The sequence below is a fragment of the Delphinapterus leucas genome, unplaced genomic scaffold (genome assembly GCF_059928025.1).
Source record: "Delphinapterus leucas isolate spDelLeu-1000000601 "Yukka" unplaced genomic scaffold, BTC_Dleu_Yukka2 spDelLeu_asBTCV2_sq25, whole genome shotgun sequence".
Taxonomy (NCBI): Eukaryota; Metazoa; Chordata; class Mammalia; order Artiodactyla; family Monodontidae; genus Delphinapterus; species Delphinapterus leucas.
In genome coordinates, this window is record NW_028322234.1 from 2830045 (window position 1) to 2851894 (window position 21850).

Below are 21850 nucleotides of genomic sequence, written 5' to 3' on the forward strand. Positions count from 1 at the left end.
ATGCAGGTGAAAGCTTTTTGGCCCGAAGGAGTTCCATCCTTTGGAACAAAGTTTTATTGTTGAACACACCATGACCCAGGCCTGTGAGTGCCAGCACAGTGGCTGTTTTTACAAGATCTGGTACAATATTCACAGTAGTTCTGGCCTTAGCACTAGCCAAGGATCATTCTTTTTGTATCTTCCTGATTGCTTCCTCTACAGAAATGGGATAATCCCTCCTCTTCTAAACTGGAAAGTAGTTTCTTCCCTCAGTAAAACTAGTTTCTTCTCCAGGTTGAGCTTTTCCAACTCTTAGAGGTCTAAAATGAATGATAGGAAACATACTATATTTGCATCTATTTTTATTTAAGAGTTATCTAAGGAGATTTATCTAATTAAATAGGAATTTCCTAACAGATGCCAAAATAAACAATCAACAGGTTTTCTTTAAAGATCATATATATTATATAACAAGATCCACCTAAGAGTTAAAATATAAGTAGGTATACAATTCAACTATTTGAAGATAATTTTTCTTCTTACCACTGAAGCAATAAGCAGGTAGTAGTACAATTTGGGGAAAACAATATTTCTGGCTTTTGTTTATTTTAATTTGTGATATTCATGAGATCTTTTGTGAAGCCTTTGGGTATATAGTAAAATTAATGGGTTTTTAACTTTGTATCGACTCGTACTTTTGTAGGTTTTAAATTTTTCTTCTGGCTTTAATTTATGCTATCTCCTTTTACTTCTTCATTTAGAAATAATGTATTTTTCTCAGGATTGCAATCTCAGCGCAGTCCTCTACTTTTCTATTTGTTGGACGTTCTCTTAGACATCTACATTTTTATCTAGTTAGTACCTTTTTAGTTTTTTATACAATTGATAAGAACTCTTTAATCTTATGAATTCTTTATATTTTCTCTTTGGAGACAAGATTTATAGGGATTTCCTTGGGCTTAAACTAGAAAGAAAAATGAATTTGCATATGAAATGTTGAAGGCTTTGTTACAAAGTGGACTAACATTATATGTATGTTTGAAATAAACTGCTTCAACCGGAGCACCTAGCTGTTAACCTCCAGATTAATATCTGTCATAAAATATGTGCGTGCTTCCAACACATGGCATTGCCTCCTATTACTGCATGTCCAGGAGAAATTGTTTTGTCTTGTAGCAAAAGACATTAGTTCTTTGCACATTTTTTTTTTTTTTTTAATGACAGCTATCCAAAAATCAAGCGTTCCCTTGTATGTGAGGACAGAAAAGGACAATTTTTAGACAGGTCTAATATCCAGTTGTACCTTTCAGTCACTTAGAGAGAAGGCTTAGACCCCTGAAGCCCAAAGTCACAGGTTTTTTAGGATTATGGTGGTATATACCTCCAGTTTATAGAAAAAAAAATGCGTTGTAGAAAATCCAAGTTAAATTAGGACTCAAATCCAAGTTAAATCTAGAACTAAAGTTTTACTGCCCCAAATACTTGTAAACTCTAGGTTACTGCTCTGTTGTCCATTTCATCAGTTGCAGAATATTCAAGTTAGCCTTTCAGTGCTAACAAGAACATAAAAATGCATTATGTCTAAAAGCAGAACATGATTGCCAAGGCAGATCTGCGCATTACCTGAGAGTTTGGGGGGCCACCCAAGCGGCATCTACTTGTTTGCTACTGACCTTCAGTTAGACTTGCTCAAGAATTGTTACAATGTAGTAACATACACCCTTATGTACTCTTGAGTTTATTGAAAACACACAGCAAATGTGCACACACACACACATACACACCAGCACACACCTACTCTAGAGCCTAGAATTTTAAGAGTCAGAACTTTTTACTTGCTTCTGGATTAAGATGGACCCTGTATTTCCTCAGCATGCTAATTAGAAACTCTATAAACAATTCAAAACCAGCTTAAAATTCTGTTTTACAAAAAAAAAATTGATGTTAAATATTATCCTCATAGAGTTCTACTCTGACTTTTCAAATTGTTTTTTTCTCCCTTCATGGGATAAACAGTTAGGGTTTCTTTTTCTTTGTTTTTGTATCTCTCATTGTAAAAAATTCTATCTTGAAAGCTGATTTATTATTTCTTCCTTAGCATGGATGACATGGAAACAAAGATGATATTTCATCAGTCTTGTTTTTATTTAAGTTGAAAGGTTATATATTTCTACTGTCTACTGCAATACTGCTAAATATTTTTATAGTGCTTGTAAATCTTATGACATTATTTTTTTAGTTTGTATTTAAGGCATTTACTCAAAAGGGACCATATGCCTCAGTTCATGTCACTCTATCATCAGTGTGTATGGTCACTCTATTTTCTAATACTTTTAAGATTGGTTTTGGCCCCAACGTTCCTCTGCCAGATTTATTTCCTTTATTTTCCCCTATGTAGCACCATTTGGGCCATTTAATATGTAATCTCCCAACTCACCTTTATAGTTATTTTAAACATATGTATATATTTGAAATACCGAATTGTTTTGTATTTTCTAATTTTTGCAAAAGTAGTATCGACTACAAATCACATCCTATTCTTTTATTTTCTACTTTCATCTCTACACTTCCAGTGTCGACGGCTGGACACATCTGCCCACTTTAGTACTCTGGCAATTAAACAGAACCCTCTTCTGGCAGAAGCCTAGTCGAATTTGGGGAATGTGTACAAGGAAAGAGGGCAGTTGCAGGAAGCAATTGAGCATTACCGGCATGCATTACGTCTCAAACCAGATTTCATCGATGGTTATATTAACCTGGAAGCTGCTTTGGTAGCAGCAGGTGACATGGAAGGGGCAGTATAAGCTTACGTCTCTGCTGTTCAGTACAATCCTGATTTGTACTGTGTTCGCAGTGACCTGGGGAACCTGCTCAAAGCCCTGGGTCACTTGGAAGGAGCCAAGGCATGTTATTTGAAAGCAATGGAGACGCAACCGAACTTTGCAGTAGCTTGGAGTAATCTTGGCTGTGTTTTCAATGCACAAGGGGAGATTTGGCTTGCAATTCATCACTTTGAAAAGGCTGTCACCCTTGACCCCAATTTTCTGGATGCTTATATCAATTTAGGAAATATCTTGAAAGAGGCACGGATTTTTGACAGAGCTGTGGCAGCTTACCTTTGTGCCCTAAGCTTGAGTCCAAATCATGCAGTGGTACGTGCCAACCTGGCTTGTGTACACTGCGAGCAAGGCCTGATAGATCTGGCAATAGACACCTATTGGTGAGCTATTAGATTGCAACCACATTTCCGTGATGCTTACTGCAACCTAGCCAACGCTCTGGAACAGAAGGGCCGTGTTGCCAAAGCAGAAGATTGTTATAATACAGCTCTGCGGCTGTGCCCCACCCATGCAGACTCTCTAGCCAATATCAAAGGAGACCAGGGAAACATTGAAGAGGCAGTTCGCTTGTATTGTAAAGCATTAGAAGTCTTCCCAGAGTTTGCTGTTGCCCACTCAAATTTAGCAAGTGTATTGGAGCAGCAGGGAAAACTGCAGGAAGCTCCGATGCATTATAAGGAGGCTGTTCGAATCAGTCCTACCTCTGCTGACGCCTACTGTAATATGGGAAACACTCTAAAGGAGATGCAGGATGTTCAGGGAGCCTTGCAGTGTTATACTCGTGCCATTCAGATTAACCCTGCATTTGCAGATGCCCACAGCAATCTGGCTTCCATTCACAAGGATTCAGGGAATATTCCAGAAGCAATTGCTTCTTATCGCACTGCTCTGAAGCTTGAACCTGACTTTCCTGACGGTTATTGTGATTTGGCTCATTGCCTGCAGATTGTCTGTGATTGGACAGACTATGATGAGCGAATGAAGAAGTTGGTCAGCATTGTGGCTGACCAGTTGGAGAAGAATAGGTTGCCTTCTGTGCAGCCTCATCATAGTATGCTCTATCCTCTTTCTCATGGCTTCAGGAAGGCTCTTGCTGAGAGCCATGGGAACCTCTCCTTGGATGAGATCAGTGTCCTTCGTAAACCACCGTATGAACATCCAAAAGACTTGAAGCTCAGTGATGGTCGACTGCGTGTAGGATACGTGAGTTCTGACTTTGGGAATCATCCTACTTCTCATCTTATGCAGTCTATTCCAGGCACGCACAATCCTGATAAATTTGAGGTATTCTATTATGCCCTGAGCCCAGATGACGGCACAAACTTCCGAGCGAAGGTGATGGCAGAAGCCCATCATTTCATTGATCTTTCTCAGATTCCATGCAATGGGAAAGCAGCTGATCGCATCCATCAAGATGGTATACACATCCTTGTAAATATGAATGGTTATACCAGGGGTGCTCGAAATGAACTCTTTGCTCTCAGGCCAGCTCCTATTCAGGCAATGTGGCTGGGCTACCCTGGAACCAGTGGTGTGCTTTTCATGGATTATATCATCACTGATCAGGAAACTTCACCTGCTGAAGTTGCTGAGCAGTATTCTGAGAAACTGGCTTATATGCCCCATACTTTCTTTATTGGTGATCATGCCAATATGTTCCCTCACCTGAAGAAGAAAGCAGTCATCGATTTTAAGTCCAATGGGCACATTTATGACAATCGGATTGTGCTGAGTGGCATCGACCTCAAAGCATTTCTTGATAGTCTCCCAGATGTGCAAATTGTCAAGATGAAATGTCCTGATGGAGGAGACACCGCAGACAGCAGTAATACAGCTCTTAATATGCCTGTCATTCCTATGAATACTATTGCAGAGGCAGTTATTGAAATGATTAACAGAGGACAAATTCAGATAACAATTAATGGATTCAGTCTTAGCAATGGACTGGCAACTACCCAGATCAACATTAAGGCTGCCACTGGAGAGGAGGTTCCCCGTACCATTATTGTAACCACACGTTCTCAGTACGGGTTACCGGAAGATGCCATTGTGTACTGTAACTTCAATCAGTTATATAAAATTGACCCATCTACTTTGCAGATGTGGGCAAATATTCTGAAGCGTGTTCCCAATAGTGTACTGTGGCTGTTGCGTTTTCCAGCAGTAGGAGAACCTAATATTCAACAGTACGCACAAAATATGGGCCTTCCCCAGAACCGTATCATTTTTTCACCTGTTGCTCCTAAAGAGGAACATGTTCGGCGAGGCCAGCTGGCTGATGTCTGCTTGGACACTCCACTCTGTAATGGACACACCACAGGGATGGATGTCCTTTGGTCAGGGACACCCATGGTGACTATGCCAGGAGAGACTCTTGCTTCCCGAGTTGCAGCTTCCCAGCTCACTTGTTTAGGCTGTCTTGAGCTTATTGCTAAAAATAGTCAAGAATATGAAGACATAGCTGTGAAACTGGGAACTGATCTAGAATACCTGAAGAAAATTCGTGGCAAAGTCTGGAAGCAGAGAACATCTAGCCCTCTGTTCAACACCAGACAATACACAATGGACCTAGAGCGGCTCTATCTACAGATGTGGGAGCATTACGCAGCTGGCAACAAACCTGATCACATGATTAAGCCTGTTGAAGTCACTGAGTCGGCCTAAATAATGACTGTGTGCACAGGAGAATTACCCTGTACCTGAGCCTCAACCTTCCGGGGGAAAGGCAACTACTTTCTCCTTATCTGTACAATACCATGTTGCAGATGGGTGACAGACAATGATAAGATAGCACAGCCAGACTTGCTTCCTGCATGATCATGATCACGATAGGGAGAGACACAAGAGATGGGAAACTGCTGCTCCACAAGGAGTCTCCATAGAATTTTGCAGCATCCAGGTGTCTGGAAGGTCTGGAAGGTAAGTCTGGAAGGTCTGATCTCCCTTGGTCTTCCATGGGATGGATGGTTAGTGTGGAAGGGAGATAGAGATTGCCCAGCCGTTTTGTGATTATCCTGGATTGATTGAGTCTTCTGGATTAATATTTTTCTTTATATTTTGGGTATTGGAGCTTTTAAAAATGTTTGGTTTCAGGTATTTTTATTCATGTGAAGTGTATATGATTCTCTTGAGATAAGATTTTAAGCTAAAATATTCCTTGTTTTAGTTTCTGAACTTTACAGATAAATGGGGACTTTGCTGCTGTAGTCTTTTTATAGGTTTTATAAACCACTTGAGCCTACATCAGTCATTTTAGTTTGTGACATAATGTTTGGAACTATCAGTGCTTTGTTGGTTTATAGATGATGGCTTAAATTCTTTTCCTGGTCCGCTTCCTTCTTCCCTTTCCCCCACTTTAAAAATTCTCCTGTAACTTGGCTAACAAAAAACCAAGTCTGATTCAAAACCTCCCGGAGTGTTTCTCTTAGCTCGAAGGGACTGTCCCTACTTGTTCCCCTCCTTGTTCCATTCCATGGGAGATAAATCACCAGGGCCCAGAAATCAGAAAGAATGTAAAATGAGACAAGCAAAGCTGTCTCCCCCCTGCACATGCAGGTTATTTTTGATGCTTCTGGGTTTATGGGTTTTCTCCCAGGGAAGTTAACCTTGAGCCGAGACAGTCTGTAGATAATGTAAACCACCATCTGGCAACCTTCCTTTTTCTAGTCTATATAATCTGCAACTGTAGCAGGAAGGTGTGAGTCTTCCTTTGGTTCCAGAGTGAAATGCGAGTTGGAGTTGGAGTTGGAAAAGAGGCCCACAACCAAGTGTTAGAGAAGGAAATGTGAAGTCATTAGTGAAAAACCAGGTTGAAGTTAAGGTGAAGAGGCATGAGGAAATGGTCAACTGTTACAGTATTACAAAGATCATCAAGAAGCATATCCATGAATGTGGTTTGTATTGCAATCTGCTGAAAAAGAGACAAGTATCCTGGCCTGGCCTTCATGGAGATTATATTTTATTGATTCTGATAATAGATTATTGTTGAAAAGGGCCTCCTATAAATTATAACCATGGAAAGGCAGCAAGATAATTTTTTTTCTTTATGTATGTGTTTCTCATTCCTCCTCACTTCTCTCTTAGGGGAAGAGAAAATCACACACAAAAAAATGTCAAGTCTCAGCTATTCCTTTTCAAAATAATTTTTTTCCAAATTCCAGTGGAGGCAATAGGTTAACTGTTAAGATTTGTAAGGCTCAAAAAGCTAGATTTTTTACAAAGTGTACCCAAATTTTATTCTATAGCTAATAGCTTTGGAAAGAATGTGTCATGATGCAAAGTTGGAAAAAGCTGGTTTTTCTTCCGTGAATGACTTCAGTGTGTTGGGAGAAGAGGCAGAGAAGAAATCAAAGTAATTAAACATGGGGTGAGTTTTCCTGATAGGGGACTCTAGTGCTTTAAAATAGACTAGATAACCCTAGGGATAAGCTGAGGGTAGAACAGACCAATGCCTCATTTCCAATCTGGTACCCTGGAAGAAAACAGTGTATTTCCTTTGAAGTCTTGAGAGGTTTCTCTTCTGCTTTGTTTTGGTTTTGGTTCATTTTGTAATCAACCTTATTAAGGTATCATTTACATACAATAAAATGCAGACATTTTTAGTCAGTAGTTCAGTGACTTTTAATTAATGTATACATTTGTATAACTACCACCCCCATAAAGATAGATAACAATTCTAAAACCCTAGAAAGTTTCCTCCTAGGCTTTTGCAAAAGTATCCCCATCTCCCACCCCAAGGCAACCACGGATCTGTTTTTTATCTTTAGAGATGACTTTTGCCCAGTTTAGAATTTCATGTAAGTTGAATAATACAGTAGGTGCCCTTTTGATCTGGCTTCACTTGCTCAGCATATAGTTTTTGAGATTCATTCATGTTGGGATGTTTTAAACCAGGACTTTAGCCTGGGTGGCTGATGTTGTCTGAAGGCACTTATAGGTACATCTGAGTCTCTGGCATTGTCACTGTCTGTTCTTGGCTCCGTATTTTCAACTTTACTAAGCAGCACAAGGTTGAAGTAAGGAAGATCATTGTCAGTATAATGGAGGTGAAGTGGGTTCTGTTATATAATATTCTCAGCAAAAATTGACCTGCTTGGAATCATTGTGTTGATAATTGACAAGAATACTCTTCTTCAAAAAACCTTGGTACTATAAAACTTCTAAAGGACGCTGTCCTAGGACTCTTTTAGTTTTCATTTTTTGGGAAACATTTCTGGAAAATTCAAATGTTCACAACCTGAAAGAAGCAATTATTCACCTGAAGGCTGACTCTGCTAAAGTTGAGTTGTCCGACCTTTACATGCTGATAGAAGCCAAATAGCCTTGCAAAACAATGCTCTCTTATTGGATATAAGCATATAGATTGTTTAAGATGGACGTGTATATGCAGTAAAGTGAAAAAACAGAGAATCTTTGGGTTTCCCTTGCTGGGTTTTTTTTATTTTTTCATTTAAGTTTCTATAGCGTATGCTAATAATTCAGGGTAACCTCAGGTTAGTTTTAGTTCCACTCTTTACATAAATGTTGAAGTACTCCATACCCACCGTTTTCCTACCTTCCTTCTTTTCTTCCATCTTTCCTTTCTCACTTCTTATAATCCATTATACTTAATCCTGCATTTGCTGAGGTGGCACTTAGTGTAGGAAAATACTGTGAAATTTTGCTGTTCAGAATGCATGTTGACCAAATTCTATATTGAGAAAAGGTCTGAATTTACCCAGAGTAACCCTTTCTCAGCGTCTTTGAATAAAGGCCATAGAAAGTGGGCTATATATAGTATCCTGACAGGTATGTAGAATTCATAGCAATTGCCCTCAAAGAGCTTACCTATCGTAGATGCATATGAATGCATTTAATGATTGCTTTATTGGCAGCAGTGCCATCATACATGGTCTGTTTGGTTTTATATCATTCTCATTACCTGCTGATTACCACTGTATACATTGCAAATGGAATGGTTTCTATGGCTTGTGAACTTAACGGCCAAATAATATGTAATTTATTGCACACTTTAGTGTAGAAGATGGAGACTCCATAACTTTTCGTGTGTTCTTTGCCCCTTTGGAATGTATTACCCCGAGATCAGGCAAAGTAATAAATTTATTTCAAATGTGCGTGATAGCTAAACATCAGTTAGGAATGGTGGGCAATATTTCTTCTTCCAGCAACATAACAGTGTTTAAAGACTAAGCCATTGAACGTGGAGTTACTGAACATGGGACTCAGTTCACTGGGATCCCTTCTTAGAAAAATAAAGCAAAACTTGAATTGGATTTGTGTGGCTTATTCAAGTAGTAACTTATCAGCTACATCTTGAACTTAATTTGTCACAAACATTTGGTATTTTATTAACTCTCTTCCCCTTCTTCCCCCGACTCTCACGAGAATGGATCATGAGTATCTTAAAACATACTAAGTCGTCTTCCATCCCTGTTACTCTAACTACAAGAGCACACTTTCCTTATCCAATGCAACTTACTGTCTTTTAGAGTAGCTGTGCTTTTAATTCTGTACAAAATTACAACCAGCAAAGAGAAACATTTTCAAGGAGCCACCACATTGTAGAGCTTTAGAAAGAAGACTTTAGAATTAAGGGCAAATATATCAATTTATAGCTAAAGCACCTGAGGCCTAAAGTAGGCAGGTTACCATGGAGGTCAGGGAAAGTGGTGGAAGATCAGGTTTCAAGCTGAGGAAGAGTCTAGAGGGACTCAATCTGAGCAGGTCAAAAACTGAAATGAGACGACGAATGTTCTGGGAAGGCTGGCATGTGGCCTCAAGTGTGGGATTCAGACACGGAGTGGGCCCGGGGGGAACTGAGCTTCTGCAGTAGGCAGAGAAGTCCACCTCCTCTCCGGAAAGTGCCGCTGACATCAGGGAGTTGAGGGGAAAGAGCAATGAGTTCCAGTCCACCTGAGAAAGCAGGCCAGTCTGATTAACTCTGAATTTAGGCTTATTTCAGATACTTCTTGAGAAAGAACTTGGACAAGAGCAAGTCCCACGCAGCCTCTTTTAAATCCATGCCCAGTATTTTCTGGTGGAGTTGCTTAAACCCTCCAAGTGACTCCAGCATTTTAATTTCACTCTGTAAATAATTCCGACAGTTCTATGATTGATTATTTAATGGGCAAATAACTAGGGTCACAAAAGAGTGTGAATGTATTTTACAGAATGAGGATGGGCGGGGTGGAGCAGTCTGGAATAGGACACCAATAAAAAGGGATCTTGGTAAAGAAGAACGTCTATTAGAAATGGAGAGGAATTCGCAAGGAAATTAGTGCCTGACTCCACGCCCTTCTCTCTGCATGTTTAAAAGCTAGTTTCTAATTTTATTTTCATAGGAGATGTCTCTGTGATGAATTGTCTTTTACCTCCACACTAGTTATCACATGGACATATTGTGAAGTTTGTGTGAGAGAAAGCAAGTATTAGAATTTCTCTTGCAAGCAGCCATAAGCACTGCCTGGAACAGTCTAGGATAGAAGGAGAAGGAAAGGAAGGTGGAAACAAAGGAGAAAGACAGCTGATGATGCTGGAGTCTCTCGCTGGGATTTGTGGTATCTCATTTTGAAACTAAGTACAGAAAGTCAGAACTTGACTGATTGTTTCTTGTTCACGGTTTGTTTTCATTTTTGCTTTTTTCGTGCTCTCTCATCAGTTATTCCAGCCAGTGCCATGTCATTTTCAGTTTCAGTAAGTAAGCATGCCTGTCTTGTTTCCATTTGCATTATTCATGCAAACGTTGATTGAACTGATGACCCCGAGTTATCACGGAAACATTAAATACACCAGTGGATACATTTCTTAATTTTAGAAAAAAATTACCGAGTGAAGGTTAAAACAACTCCTCTTCATTTTGTCATTTTAAAAATACTTCTCCTAACATGCAATACCTCATTGCCTAACAATGCCAGATAAATGAAGAATTCCTATGTATTCCTGAATGCAGGCTAGTCTGTATATTTTTTGGCAGGTATGACCGTTACCGAGGGTAACGGCCTGGTTTGCTGGCCATGTCCTGTCTCCTAGAAAGTTGTACTTTCTGTTTTCTTTCAGTTGGTCCATTGGATATCAGAGGTGAATTTATAAAACTATACTTCCCTTTACACTTACTTTGTTTTGTTTTGTTTCCCTTGAAGACTAGTTGATTGACAATGTTGTGTTTCAGGTGTACAGCTAAGTGATTCAGATATATATATATTTCTTTTTCAGATCCTTTTCCTTTATAGGTTATTACAAGGTATTGAATATAGTTGCCTGTGCTATACAGCAGGACCTCGTAGTTTATCTACTTTATATATAGTATACCCTTACTTTCTGTGATCCACGCTGGTCAGACCACATAATTATTTTCACTTCTGATATAATTTTTTCCGGTCCAACCTCAAATCTTTGATAAGAAGATATTTTAAAATAAGTTTAGCATGTGTGTGCTCTAAATCCAACAGTAGTTATTAGAGATATGATTTTGCACTAGGTATTCCTCCCTTTTTTGTTCTTGGCCAACCAATTGAAAATTAGTTTTTATTTTCTGGTTGGTTTGCTAGATGTTTATGACTATAATAAAAGTCTTAAATTTTGTCTCATATCTTAAAACACAATCTGAATTAGCAATGGATATTGTGCCATACATAGGGGCTGTGATATAAATATAGTTTCTAACTTCAAAAACATATAACCTAGAAGGGAACACAGACACATATGCAGCAATTATGGTAACTGCATTTGTTTACTAAGTGAAATAGTACTGAGATGGATAAAGTGCTAGCGAGCCTTGAACAGGCAAATCAGCTGCAAAAATAGATGCGCAGTTCTTTAAAAATCTTTTTAACATTTTTCCAGGTACATGTAGAATATAACTTAGCATAAAAACGGTATGGGTTTGAGGATATGGGGAGGGGGAAGGTTAAGCTGTGACAAAGAGAGTGGCATGGACATATATACACTACCAAACGTAAAATAGATAGCTAGTGGGAAGCAGCCACTTAGCACAGGGAGATCAGTTCGGTGCTTTGTGACCACCTGGATGGGTGGGATAGGGAGGGTGGGAGGGAGACAAAAGAGGGAGGGGTTATGGGGATGTATGTATATGTATAGGTGATTCACTTTGTTATAAGGCAGAAAGTAACACACCATTGTAAAGCAATTATACTCCAATAAAGACGTTAAAAATAAATAAATAAGTAAAAGAAGACTGACTCATCCAATTTAAAAAAAAAAAAGAAATTCTCTCATCCTGGATTCAAGGGAAGGGATGAAGTAAAAGGATGAGGAAGAACAAGAAGAGGAAATGTGAGCGTGGAGAGGGTAGGAGGAAGAGCAGAAGGCAAATAAGTGTATGTGCTTCTCTTGCCATCCCTGACTTTTTTTTTTTGGCGCTTCAGGAAAACCCAAAAGCCAGAGAAGAGCACAGAGGTGCTCACCACTGCATGTGAACAAAAAGGTGGAGAGAAGAGAATGGTGGTAATCTGCGCAGGCAACTGGAGGATGACCTGAGTGCATCTCGCCAGGGAACAGTCCCCGTTCCATAGAATCCCTGAAGATGCCAGGCTCTTATGTTTAGATGGGGGGCCGAAGGTGTCTGTGGGGTCATCACGTACATCACTCCTGGAGGTGTTGTTCACATTGTGTTCTTTGTAAAGAGTGTCCCTGGTGAGGTTCAACATCTCCCTCTGCAGGACCCAGCCTTGCCCTCCCAACCCGCCAAGGTCAGCAGACAACATCCCCAGTTAATCCCCAGGTGTGGTGAGATATCTGGAGTGGCCCTGGTACCCCCCAGTTCAGGCGTCCTGGGGAAAGGGTGAGGAGGACAGAGGAACCGGGGCTTCTTCTCATGCAAGCAGACAGCTCACCTGGCCCAGCACTGCTGCATCCCTGTGGGCACACAGTAGCCCTGTCATCCGGTAGGGGACACTGCAGGATCCACACCTGGCTGGGATTTGCCCAACCCCTGGGGACCCCTCAGCCTCTGTGGAGCCCCACTGAAGGGCCTGGGTCACCTCATGGCACCATTTCTCAACCTGAGGTTCTATAGATTTTTCATAGATGTGTAAAAATTGAATACAACACACACACAAAATGAAGGCAATTCAAAGCAATGCTAATTTAGGATGAGTTAAAGGGCCAGGATTCCAAATTAATTATGACCTTAAAATTAGATAACAAATACATCTGGTTTTATTACATGCTGAAAAGCAGTGTCTTCTACAAACTTTTCATGTTGGGATACAGCAAAGCTATAGAATTTATGATTCTGTGACCACAGCATCAGGATATTTTTAAATGAAAAAGCACAGGCAAGTTTGGCTGGGGTGTTAAAGAAAGAAAAACGATTATTAGGGGAAAAGGGAACATTGCGGTTCTCTGCCCACTTCCACTGTGCTGGTCTCATGATGGGCCGTGTTGCGTGTGGGCTGGAGGGACAGGGTCACTACTCCCACCTGTGTCATCAGACCTCCCACTCCTCACAGCGCCCAGGTGGGAGGGACCCACACTTTTCAACCTGGAGCCCCAGTGCCTCCCCTTTCCTCTGCATCACTTTCACTGTTCAGGGGACCAGTCGCTCGAACGCCGCCCGGCCAAATGCCCAGGTTAAATCGCCCCTGTAGGACAGGTCTCTCTGCTACCAGAACACACTTGGCAAAGAGCAGCAAACAGGCCCCAGTGCCCTGGGGATGTGAGCCCTGGGGATGTCAGGGCCCAAAGTCACTTGCAGGGTCTGAGTAGCCCCCTGGGTCCCACACACCGACCCCAGGGAGCCCACCTCCCCACTGACTCCAGTCCCTGCCTTTGTGTGGCAGGTTCTCGTCTGACTCCTGTGAAGACTGTGACCTGGAGGCCTCAGCCTGAGACTCAGAGGGGATGGAGCTTGTGCAGCGCCTGGCAGCTTAAATGAGACACGAGGCCAAGGAAGGAGGGCCGCCTCTCTGCTCCGCCTCCGCTCCTGAGTCAGGTAGTGAGTGCCGGTTACTTCCTGTCGGAGCTGTACAGATTTAGCATAATTTTAGATATATGTCTTACTTTTAACAGTGAAAGGCTGTTACATCAAACAAAATTGATCTCCTCTTTATTTTTTTAAACATTTCTATGTAAAATAACACACAAGTATAGAAAGCACCCTCCGCAAAGGGAGGGCTCAGTGAATTACAATGGGCGCTGCACTCTGGGGAGCAGTAGTTCTTCCCTCTGTAAAAGCCCAGATGCTTCAGAGAAGCTCCTCTCAGCTTCCTTACTCTGGCCCCACCTCCACAGCGGAAATCCCAAAGGGACTGGATTCTCCCAGCCCTCCAGCACCCTCCACTACTTTCTCATTGTGCTGCCACACTCATTTTGAGTTATTTGTGTGTAAATCACTGCACTTGGAATATACATGGAGTAACTGACTTCATTCTTATAACCGAATAAGTTAGCACTTATTCTTCGACAGGGGGCGGCCAGAGTGCTGGGGACGTCCTGTATATTGAACTGGGTGTTGGTAACAGATGTGTTTATATTTACAAGAAACCATAAAGCTCTATGCTTAAGATCTGTGCCCTGTACAATACACCAAGTAAACTTCAATTAGAAAGAGATGCCAAAAAAATTTCCCCACAAAACAAACTTCAGGGCCAGGTGGCTTCCTCTGATTTCTACCAAACATTTAAGACAGAAACGATGCCCGTCTCCTACACACTCTTCCAGAGAACAGATACAGAGGGAACACACCCACACTGCTTTCATCGGACCAGGAGAATACTGATGTCATACCAGCAGTAGATATTACAGGACAGGAGAAATTCCAGGCTAAACACTTCTGAATGTCGATGTCAAAATCCAAAAGCAAATATTAGCAGTCTAAACCTAGAGGTTTTCAGAAAGGAAGGAAACTGGGATTTCGTGGCGGTATTTCCAGTGGTTGATGTGGACAGGATCACTGGGTGTTTGGGCGCTGCGTGGGAACGTGGAGAGAAGGGACAATGCCATCGGGTTAGTGGAATGAACATTTGGTGACAGAGATTAGGAGGGCCTGGGTCATCCTCAGAGACAGTCCTGGGATGGGGTCTCTAGGCTGTGGCTATGGAGGGGTCCCTCTAGAAGGGCATGGGCCTCTCTCCTGTGCCACTGCAGGGTCTAGGGATGGATGAGGAGTTTGTAGGGGCTGGATTTTGATGAGGAAGGATGAGCAGGGAAGGTGCGCCCTCAGAGCCAGTGCGGCCACGGCCCCTCCCCAGCCAGGCCGTAGCCCAGGCTACTCAGACAGTTGCTCACATCAATAGTCAGGCGACAGTGGGGCACGCCAGCTTCACCCACTAAACCACCAAGCACAGCCCAGCAGGCCACTGTCCTGATTAATCAGCACTAACTGTGCATCCAGGGCTGGTTGTTGAAGACCAAGCTAATTTGTTAGAGACGTGCCATGTGGGCAACTGGCTTGGAGAGACCAGGGCTCTGAGCCACGTGGAGACAAGCCGACCACTGGTCAGACCACCAGGAGGCTCACCCAGTGTGTGAGGACGCTGAGGGAGGAGGGACGTAGATGGGACCCCCTGATCCTTCAAGGGACCTTCTTTCAGGGATATTTAAGAGCTGTGGGGTCAGGGATCAACATGTAAGGGAGGCAGTGGGTCAGGCTTGGGCCCTCCTGTTGGCTCAGACCCTTCCTGTCCTTGGAGCAACCATGGGGCAGGCAGGAGGCTTGGGGGGATGGAGGGAGGGGAGCCCTGGGCTCAGGAGTCCAGAGCACCATCTAGAGGATTCAGGGGTTCAGGGATTTCTGTCCCAGGGAACCAACTACATTCCTGTCCCACATCCATCTGTCATCAGCTTTGCGACTCCGGGAAAGTCACTTAAAATCTCAACATTTTAGTGCCATGTACCATAAAATATGGTTCACAGCACCTGCCATGAGTTCCCCACGGGGCTGATGTGGGGATCACAGGAGATGATGACAGATATTCTTCACAAGCTCTAAAGCATCACACCCATAACCTTCCCCACTCCCCTGCCCTGTGGCATCCAGGTCCCCTCTCTGGAGGCAGCACTACCACATTTCTTGCTTATTCTTCCAGACATTTAATATTTGAACACTTAGGTAGCACTTATGAAGTAAGCATCATTTTTCATCAGGGTCTCCCTGATTTGCTGTATTCAGCTTCATCATGTAATACTAATAAGTGGACCCTATTAACATTTCCACTATCACAGAACAAGGAACTGAGGACAGAGGGTCTGCATAACTTTCCCAGGTTCATGTGGCTTCTGGTATGATTTGAATCCAGACCATCAGGCACCAGCTCCCACTCTGTCGGTCACTGTGCTGTGCTCCCTTTCTATATTATCTCACTAAATAAAGTCATGTCCCGTGCAGTCAGCCTGCTGGCTATTTTAAGTGCACACCACATTGCAACACCCTCTTCTCAGCCCAGCTTCGATTCACGTGACTCCCCTAGACTCCCCTAGGAGGCTGGTGAACAAAGAGAACAGACGTGTGACCTGGGAATGAATTGACACCTCTGCATGGTCTTCTCCCAGCAACATATCAATAGTTCTCTCAGTTTTTGTTGTGTTTTCCAGGATCATGACTCGGGTACCAAGAAGAAAAGGAAGATTATAAAGGAATCAAACACAGGATGCACAAGAATATCATCTGTGATCAAGATAATCTGCTGGCCATCCGCAGCGGTGGTTCAGGCACATCAGAATCAGCATCTGGCCAAACAACAGGGTAGGGACCCAAATAGCACCCCCACTGACCACTCCATTGAAGGTACTGTGGAACTAATACCAGCAAGTAGATTCAGGAGCAATGGCTGTAGTTTGTACAGCAGAGCCTGGATCTGGCTGAGGGAGGATTGGGCAGGGAAGGTGCCCACTCAGAGCCCGTGCAGCCACTGCCCGCTCTTAGCCAGGCCTTAGTCCAAGCTGCTCAGACGATTGGTCAGTTTCTAGTCAGTGAGACCCTGGGGGCCTGTAACCTTCATGTGTTAAGCCACCAAAACACGAGCCCAGTAGACCCTGTTCCCAGCTAATGAATATTAACTGCTCATCATCCGGGTTTGATCAGTTGAAGATGATGCTAATTCTCTGTGCAACTGTCATGTGGGCAGTTGGTTTGGAATGTCCTGGGTTTTGAGTCAGTTAGGGAGTCAAGTAGACTACTGGTCATTCAGGGTGGTCACCTGACCACCAGGAAGTCTCACTGCAAATCAGCTGCTAGAATCAAGTGCTGAGGGGGAAGGGAGGGGAGATGCACACATATTTGGATACCCTGGTCCATCAGGGGGTCTGCATTTGGGGGAAAGACACTGTATTTGGGGTCAGGGATTGAAACGTAGAGCCAGGAGGTGGGTCCAGGTTTGAGCCATTCTCTTGGGCCAGGCACCTCCTCCGAGTACCAGCTGTCTCCCTGCAGCATTCTTGGGGCAGGAGGATGTGGGAAAGGGAGTGAGGAGAGCTCTTGGTTTGTGTATCCAGGGTATGATCTCATGTCCATGTGTTCCGGAATCTCTGTCCCTCCCCTGCCTCAGACCCATCACTCATCAGTGTTGTGACGCTAGACAAGTTACTCAATCTGCCTAAATTTCAGTGCCCTGAACCATAAAATATGGGTCACAGCCCCTACTCTGCCCACCCCACAGTGCATCACAAGAAATAATATTCTTTCCATGAGCTCTAAAACTTCTTACTCGTGTCATCAATGTGAAAAAGTAGGCTCTATCCTCCTATTTGTAGCCTCCTAGGTGCCCTTTCTGGAGACAACCTACTTATTCTTCCAGGCATTTAATACTTGAACATTTATGTAGGTAGCACTTATGAAGTACCCATCATTTTTCTTCAGGCTTTGTATTTACTAATTTTTAGCCTCAGAACATAATACGAATAAGCAGGTCCTACTAATATTTCCATATCCCTGGCCAGGGAACTGAGAAACAGAAGAGCTAAGTAACTAACCTTCCCAGGTACACATGGCGTTCGAATAGGATTTGATTTCAGGCCATCAGGCACCAGCACCCATACTCTCCCTCATTGTGTTGTGCTGACTTTGTACTTGTCTCATGTAAATAAAGTTATTTTCCCCATGTGATCAGCCTGTTGGGTATTTTAAGTGCACGCTAAAATGCAAGGTCCATCTTCATAAGCCCTACTTTGATTCAGGGGACTCCCCGGGCAGCTAGTAATAAGGAGATCTGAAGTTTCACCTGTGAATAAGACTTTTGCCAGGAAGATGTCAACACCTCTCACTATTGTGAATGTATTTCCTAGGAGCTTGTTTCAGGAATATGAAGAGAAAAAGACAAGGATTCAAACCAAGGATACCATATGGGGATTGATCCTCCGTGAAGAAAATATACTGGCTGGCCCTCACCGTCATTCAACAGCTCAAAATGAACATCTAGTCCCAAAGGGTTGAGCCTCAAATATCATCCCATACAAGCCACTCCATTGAAGTCACTGTGAGAATTCCATCCTGAAACTGATCAAGAGTAATGACTATAAAAATGTTGTCATATTATCTTTTGATTGAGATATAATTCACATTTTTTTTAACTGTGTGATTCAGCTGCTTTTAGTGTACTCAGGTTTTGCAATCAACATCTCTAATTCCAGTACATTTTCATCATCCCCAAGAGAAACCTCATACCTAGTATCAGTCATTCTCATTCTGTCCACCCCTTTCACCCCAGCCCTGGGTCTTTCTGTCTCTATTGATTTTCCTATGCTGGACCTTTCATATGAATAGAACCACACAATGTGCGGACTTCTGTGTCTGACTTTTGCAGTAAGCAAAATGTATTCAAGGTGCATCCAGGTTGTAGCATGTATCTGTCCTTCACCCTTTTAATGGCTGAATAATATTCATTGTATGGATATAACACATTTTATTTTTCCATTCCTCAGTTGGCGAATAGTTGGGTTGTTTCCACTCTTTGGCTATTATGAATAATGATACGACAATATAACACTCATGTACAAGTTTTTGTGTGAACGTATGTTTTTTATTTCTCCTGGACATATACCTGGGAGTGGAGTTCCTGGGCCATATTGTATCTCTGTGTTGAACTTTTTGAGGAACGGCCAAACTATTTTCTTTTTCGTATTTGCACCAGCAATGATTGAAAGTGCCAATTTCCCCACATCATTGCCAACGCTTGTTTTTAAAAAAATTATATGGCACAATAGTGGGTATGAAGTGGTGTCTCACTGTGGTTTCAGTTTGCATAATTTTGACTTATAATTTTGCATATGTTTTCATGTGCTTATTGGCAATTTGTGTCTTCTTTGGAGCAGTATCTGTGCAGATTCTTTTTCTCGTTTTTAAAATTTGGTTATTTGACATTTTATTGTTGAGTTGCCAGTGTTCTTTACATATTCTGAATACTAGGCTTTATCAGATATATGACTTGCAAACATTTTCCTTCATTCTGAAGGTTGTATTATGTCTTTCTTGATGGTGTTCTTTGAAACACAAAGGATTTTAATTTTGATAAAGTCCAATTTCTTTTTCCTTTTGTTGTCTGTGCCTTTGCTATCATATTTAAGAGTTCATTGCCAAATCCAAGACTATGAAGATTTATCCCTTTTTTTCTTCAGAAATTTGTATAGTTTAGCTCTTATATTTAACTCTTTGATCCATTTTAAATTCAAAGTCTATTTTGTCTGATATTGGTATAGACACTCCTGCTCTCTTGGTTACTATTTGAGTTTTCTCGCTGAGTTTGGAATTCCCTTTTCTATCCTTTAACTTTCAACCTGCTTGAGTCTTTTGATCTCAAGTAAGTCTCTTGTAGACAGCATATAGTTGGATCATATGTTTTTACCTATTCCGCCAATCTCTGTATTTTGATTGGAGAGTTTAATGCATTTACATTTAAAGTAATTGCTGACAAAAAAAAGACTTATTTCTGCTATTGTGCTGTTTCTTTTCCATCTGCCCAAAGCTTTTTTGCCCCTCATTTCCTGCATTCCTCTCTTTCGTTGTGTGTGTTTAGCTGATTTCTTACAATACAATATTTAAATTACTTTCTCACTTCCTTTTGGGAATATTCTATAGCTCTTTTCTTTGTGTTTACCATGGGGATTACCTTTAACATCCTAAAATTAAAACACTCTAATTTGAACTTATACCAGGTTAAACTCAACAACATCCAAGTTCTTGAAGCTAAAAGAGCATCCTACTATCTCAATGCAAAAGACCTTCTCCAAGACACACTGCAGTTTCTGCCTGGCTGGGACATTGCCCCAGAGTGCGGTTAAGTTGAAGGAGTCGAAGGAGGCATACATTTCCATCCTCTGGATCACTGCTCACCAAAAAATACATAATGCCAGGCACATATGTAGTTTTGAATTTTCTGATGAAGACACCAGGAAAATAAAAATGGTGGAGTCAATGTAAATAATAGATTTTTAATTCAGTATCTGCAAAGTGTTCGAATGTTTACATGTGGCACGAGAACTGTGGTCATATTACGAGGGCTTGAGAGCCGCATGGAGCAAGATAGAAGACAAACAGCATGCACTTGAAACTCTAAGAAGTGAACGCTAACAGGCAGATGGGGCCTGGAAGTCCAAAGTTGAATAACAGCCCGTAACAGGGTGATTATGGTGGGTTCTTTTCCTGCCTCTGTCTCCCAGCTTACGCAAGGCACGCAAAGTCCAGCAACAGCTGAAAGTTAAAACCATGGGATCAACCTTTTATTTCTAGCCAGACAGGTGAGAAAGTGGGGGGCTTGGATGTTGAGGAGTGAGGGGGTCATCCCCATTGGTCTTTTTCTCCCCAGTTACCACATCTCCCCTGCAACCTCAGTGATGGCAGAGGCCTTCACTGAGAAATGGCCTGTGTCTCTGGACAAAGGAACAGGTTAAGAGACTCCTATTGTTTGAAGAGTGTGGGGGCATGCCCGTTATTTTCCTTTCTTTTCTCTTGCTATTTAAATTGACAAGAACAGATACTACACTTGATCTTAGCCAAAAGCCTGAGATGAAATAGACAAAATAAACTTTAAGCTAAAATTACTGTCAAGTATAAATTTTACTAATATAGTAATCCCAAAGGACCAAAGAGCAGGGCAGTGGCTTTATTGAGAACCCAGGATTTCCGAGTGTCCACCGTGCTCAGTCACTTTTAAATCATCAGCACAGCCCTATAATTCAGAGATTTAGGTGAAGTGACTTGCCCACGGTCACACAGCTAAGTGAGAGTCTTCTGGGACCAAGAGTAACTTTTGCAAAGGCGTCTCTTGCTATACTTACTCACTGCCACCATCTGACACTCACATTCTTTCTTTTTATACTATTCTGTTTCCTTGGGTCAAAGAATCCGACGCCTGAATTAAGGTTAAATAGGAGTTAGTGGCAGATCAAAAGCCAAAATCGCTTCAAGATATTCTTTTCATTCCCCCAAGTAATGCCTTTAGTCACAAAAATATAGAACAACATAGACAATTACAAGTCAAGTGACCTCAGTGTTCACAGGCAAGCACTAATACATTTTAATGTACCATGATCATATTAAAATAGAAATAACTATGAAACATTTTCTGCGGAGAAGCAGCCCCTGTGGCAGGCAGCAGAAAGGGACAGGAAGGCTGCATGGCGCCCAGGCCCCCAATGGCCTAGGTCTCACCCTGCAGCGCACTGTTGATGTGCCGGAACGCTGCTTCCTTCTCGGAGTCTAGGTCTTCAGTGGCGACAGGGAAACCCAGCTCAGGGCCTGGGGGCAGCCTCAGAGGCTCCCCTCGCCGGTGCGGCAGCAGAGGAATCCTGCGTTTTCGGGGCCTGGGACTGTCAGATGTGCGGGAGCCCTTCCTCCAGGGCCCTTTCTGCCCTCTTGCTGCCTCTGCATCTTTGTCAGGCTGGCTTTTCCTCCGGGAAACCACCGGAGCTGCAGAGGGCGACGGAGGGCCCTCCTCGCTCCCTTTCTTTGCAGACTTCTGGGGCAGCCCTTGCGGTATGGCGGGACCCCTCCTTCTCTTCACTGGCGGGAAACCTCGGGTGGAGCTATATGAGCTCGTGATGGCGTTTCTTTGGGGGCAGGAGCTCATACAAGTGGTCTA

General features: G+C 42.4%; 1 protein-coding gene and 2 pseudogenes across 2 annotated transcripts in view; 2 read left to right on the forward strand and 1 right to left on the reverse strand.

The window, feature by feature from the left end:
* LOC149744026 (UDP-N-acetylglucosamine--peptide N-acetylglucosaminyltransferase 110 kDa subunit pseudogene) lies at positions 1-17880 on the forward strand (annotated as a pseudogene). Its single transcript, XR_016391597.1, has 4 exons — positions 1-6; positions 2553-5738; positions 12203-13770; positions 16371-17880. The product of XR_016391597.1 is annotated as a UDP-N-acetylglucosamine--peptide N-acetylglucosaminyltransferase 110 kDa subunit pseudogene (transcript).
* LOC149744027 (2'-5'-oligoadenylate synthase-like protein 2) overlaps positions 13780-21850 on the forward strand; it is a 21514-nt gene continuing 13443 nt past the window's right edge. The window contains exon 1 of the mRNA XM_089905864.1: positions 13780-16521. Within this exon, the coding sequence (XP_089761990.1) occupies positions 16427-16521 (95 nt within the window). The 5' untranslated portion in view covers positions 13780-16426. The remainder of the gene's footprint in view (positions 16522-21850) is intronic.
* On the reverse strand, positions 20677-20782 carry LOC149744028 (U2 spliceosomal RNA; annotated as a pseudogene).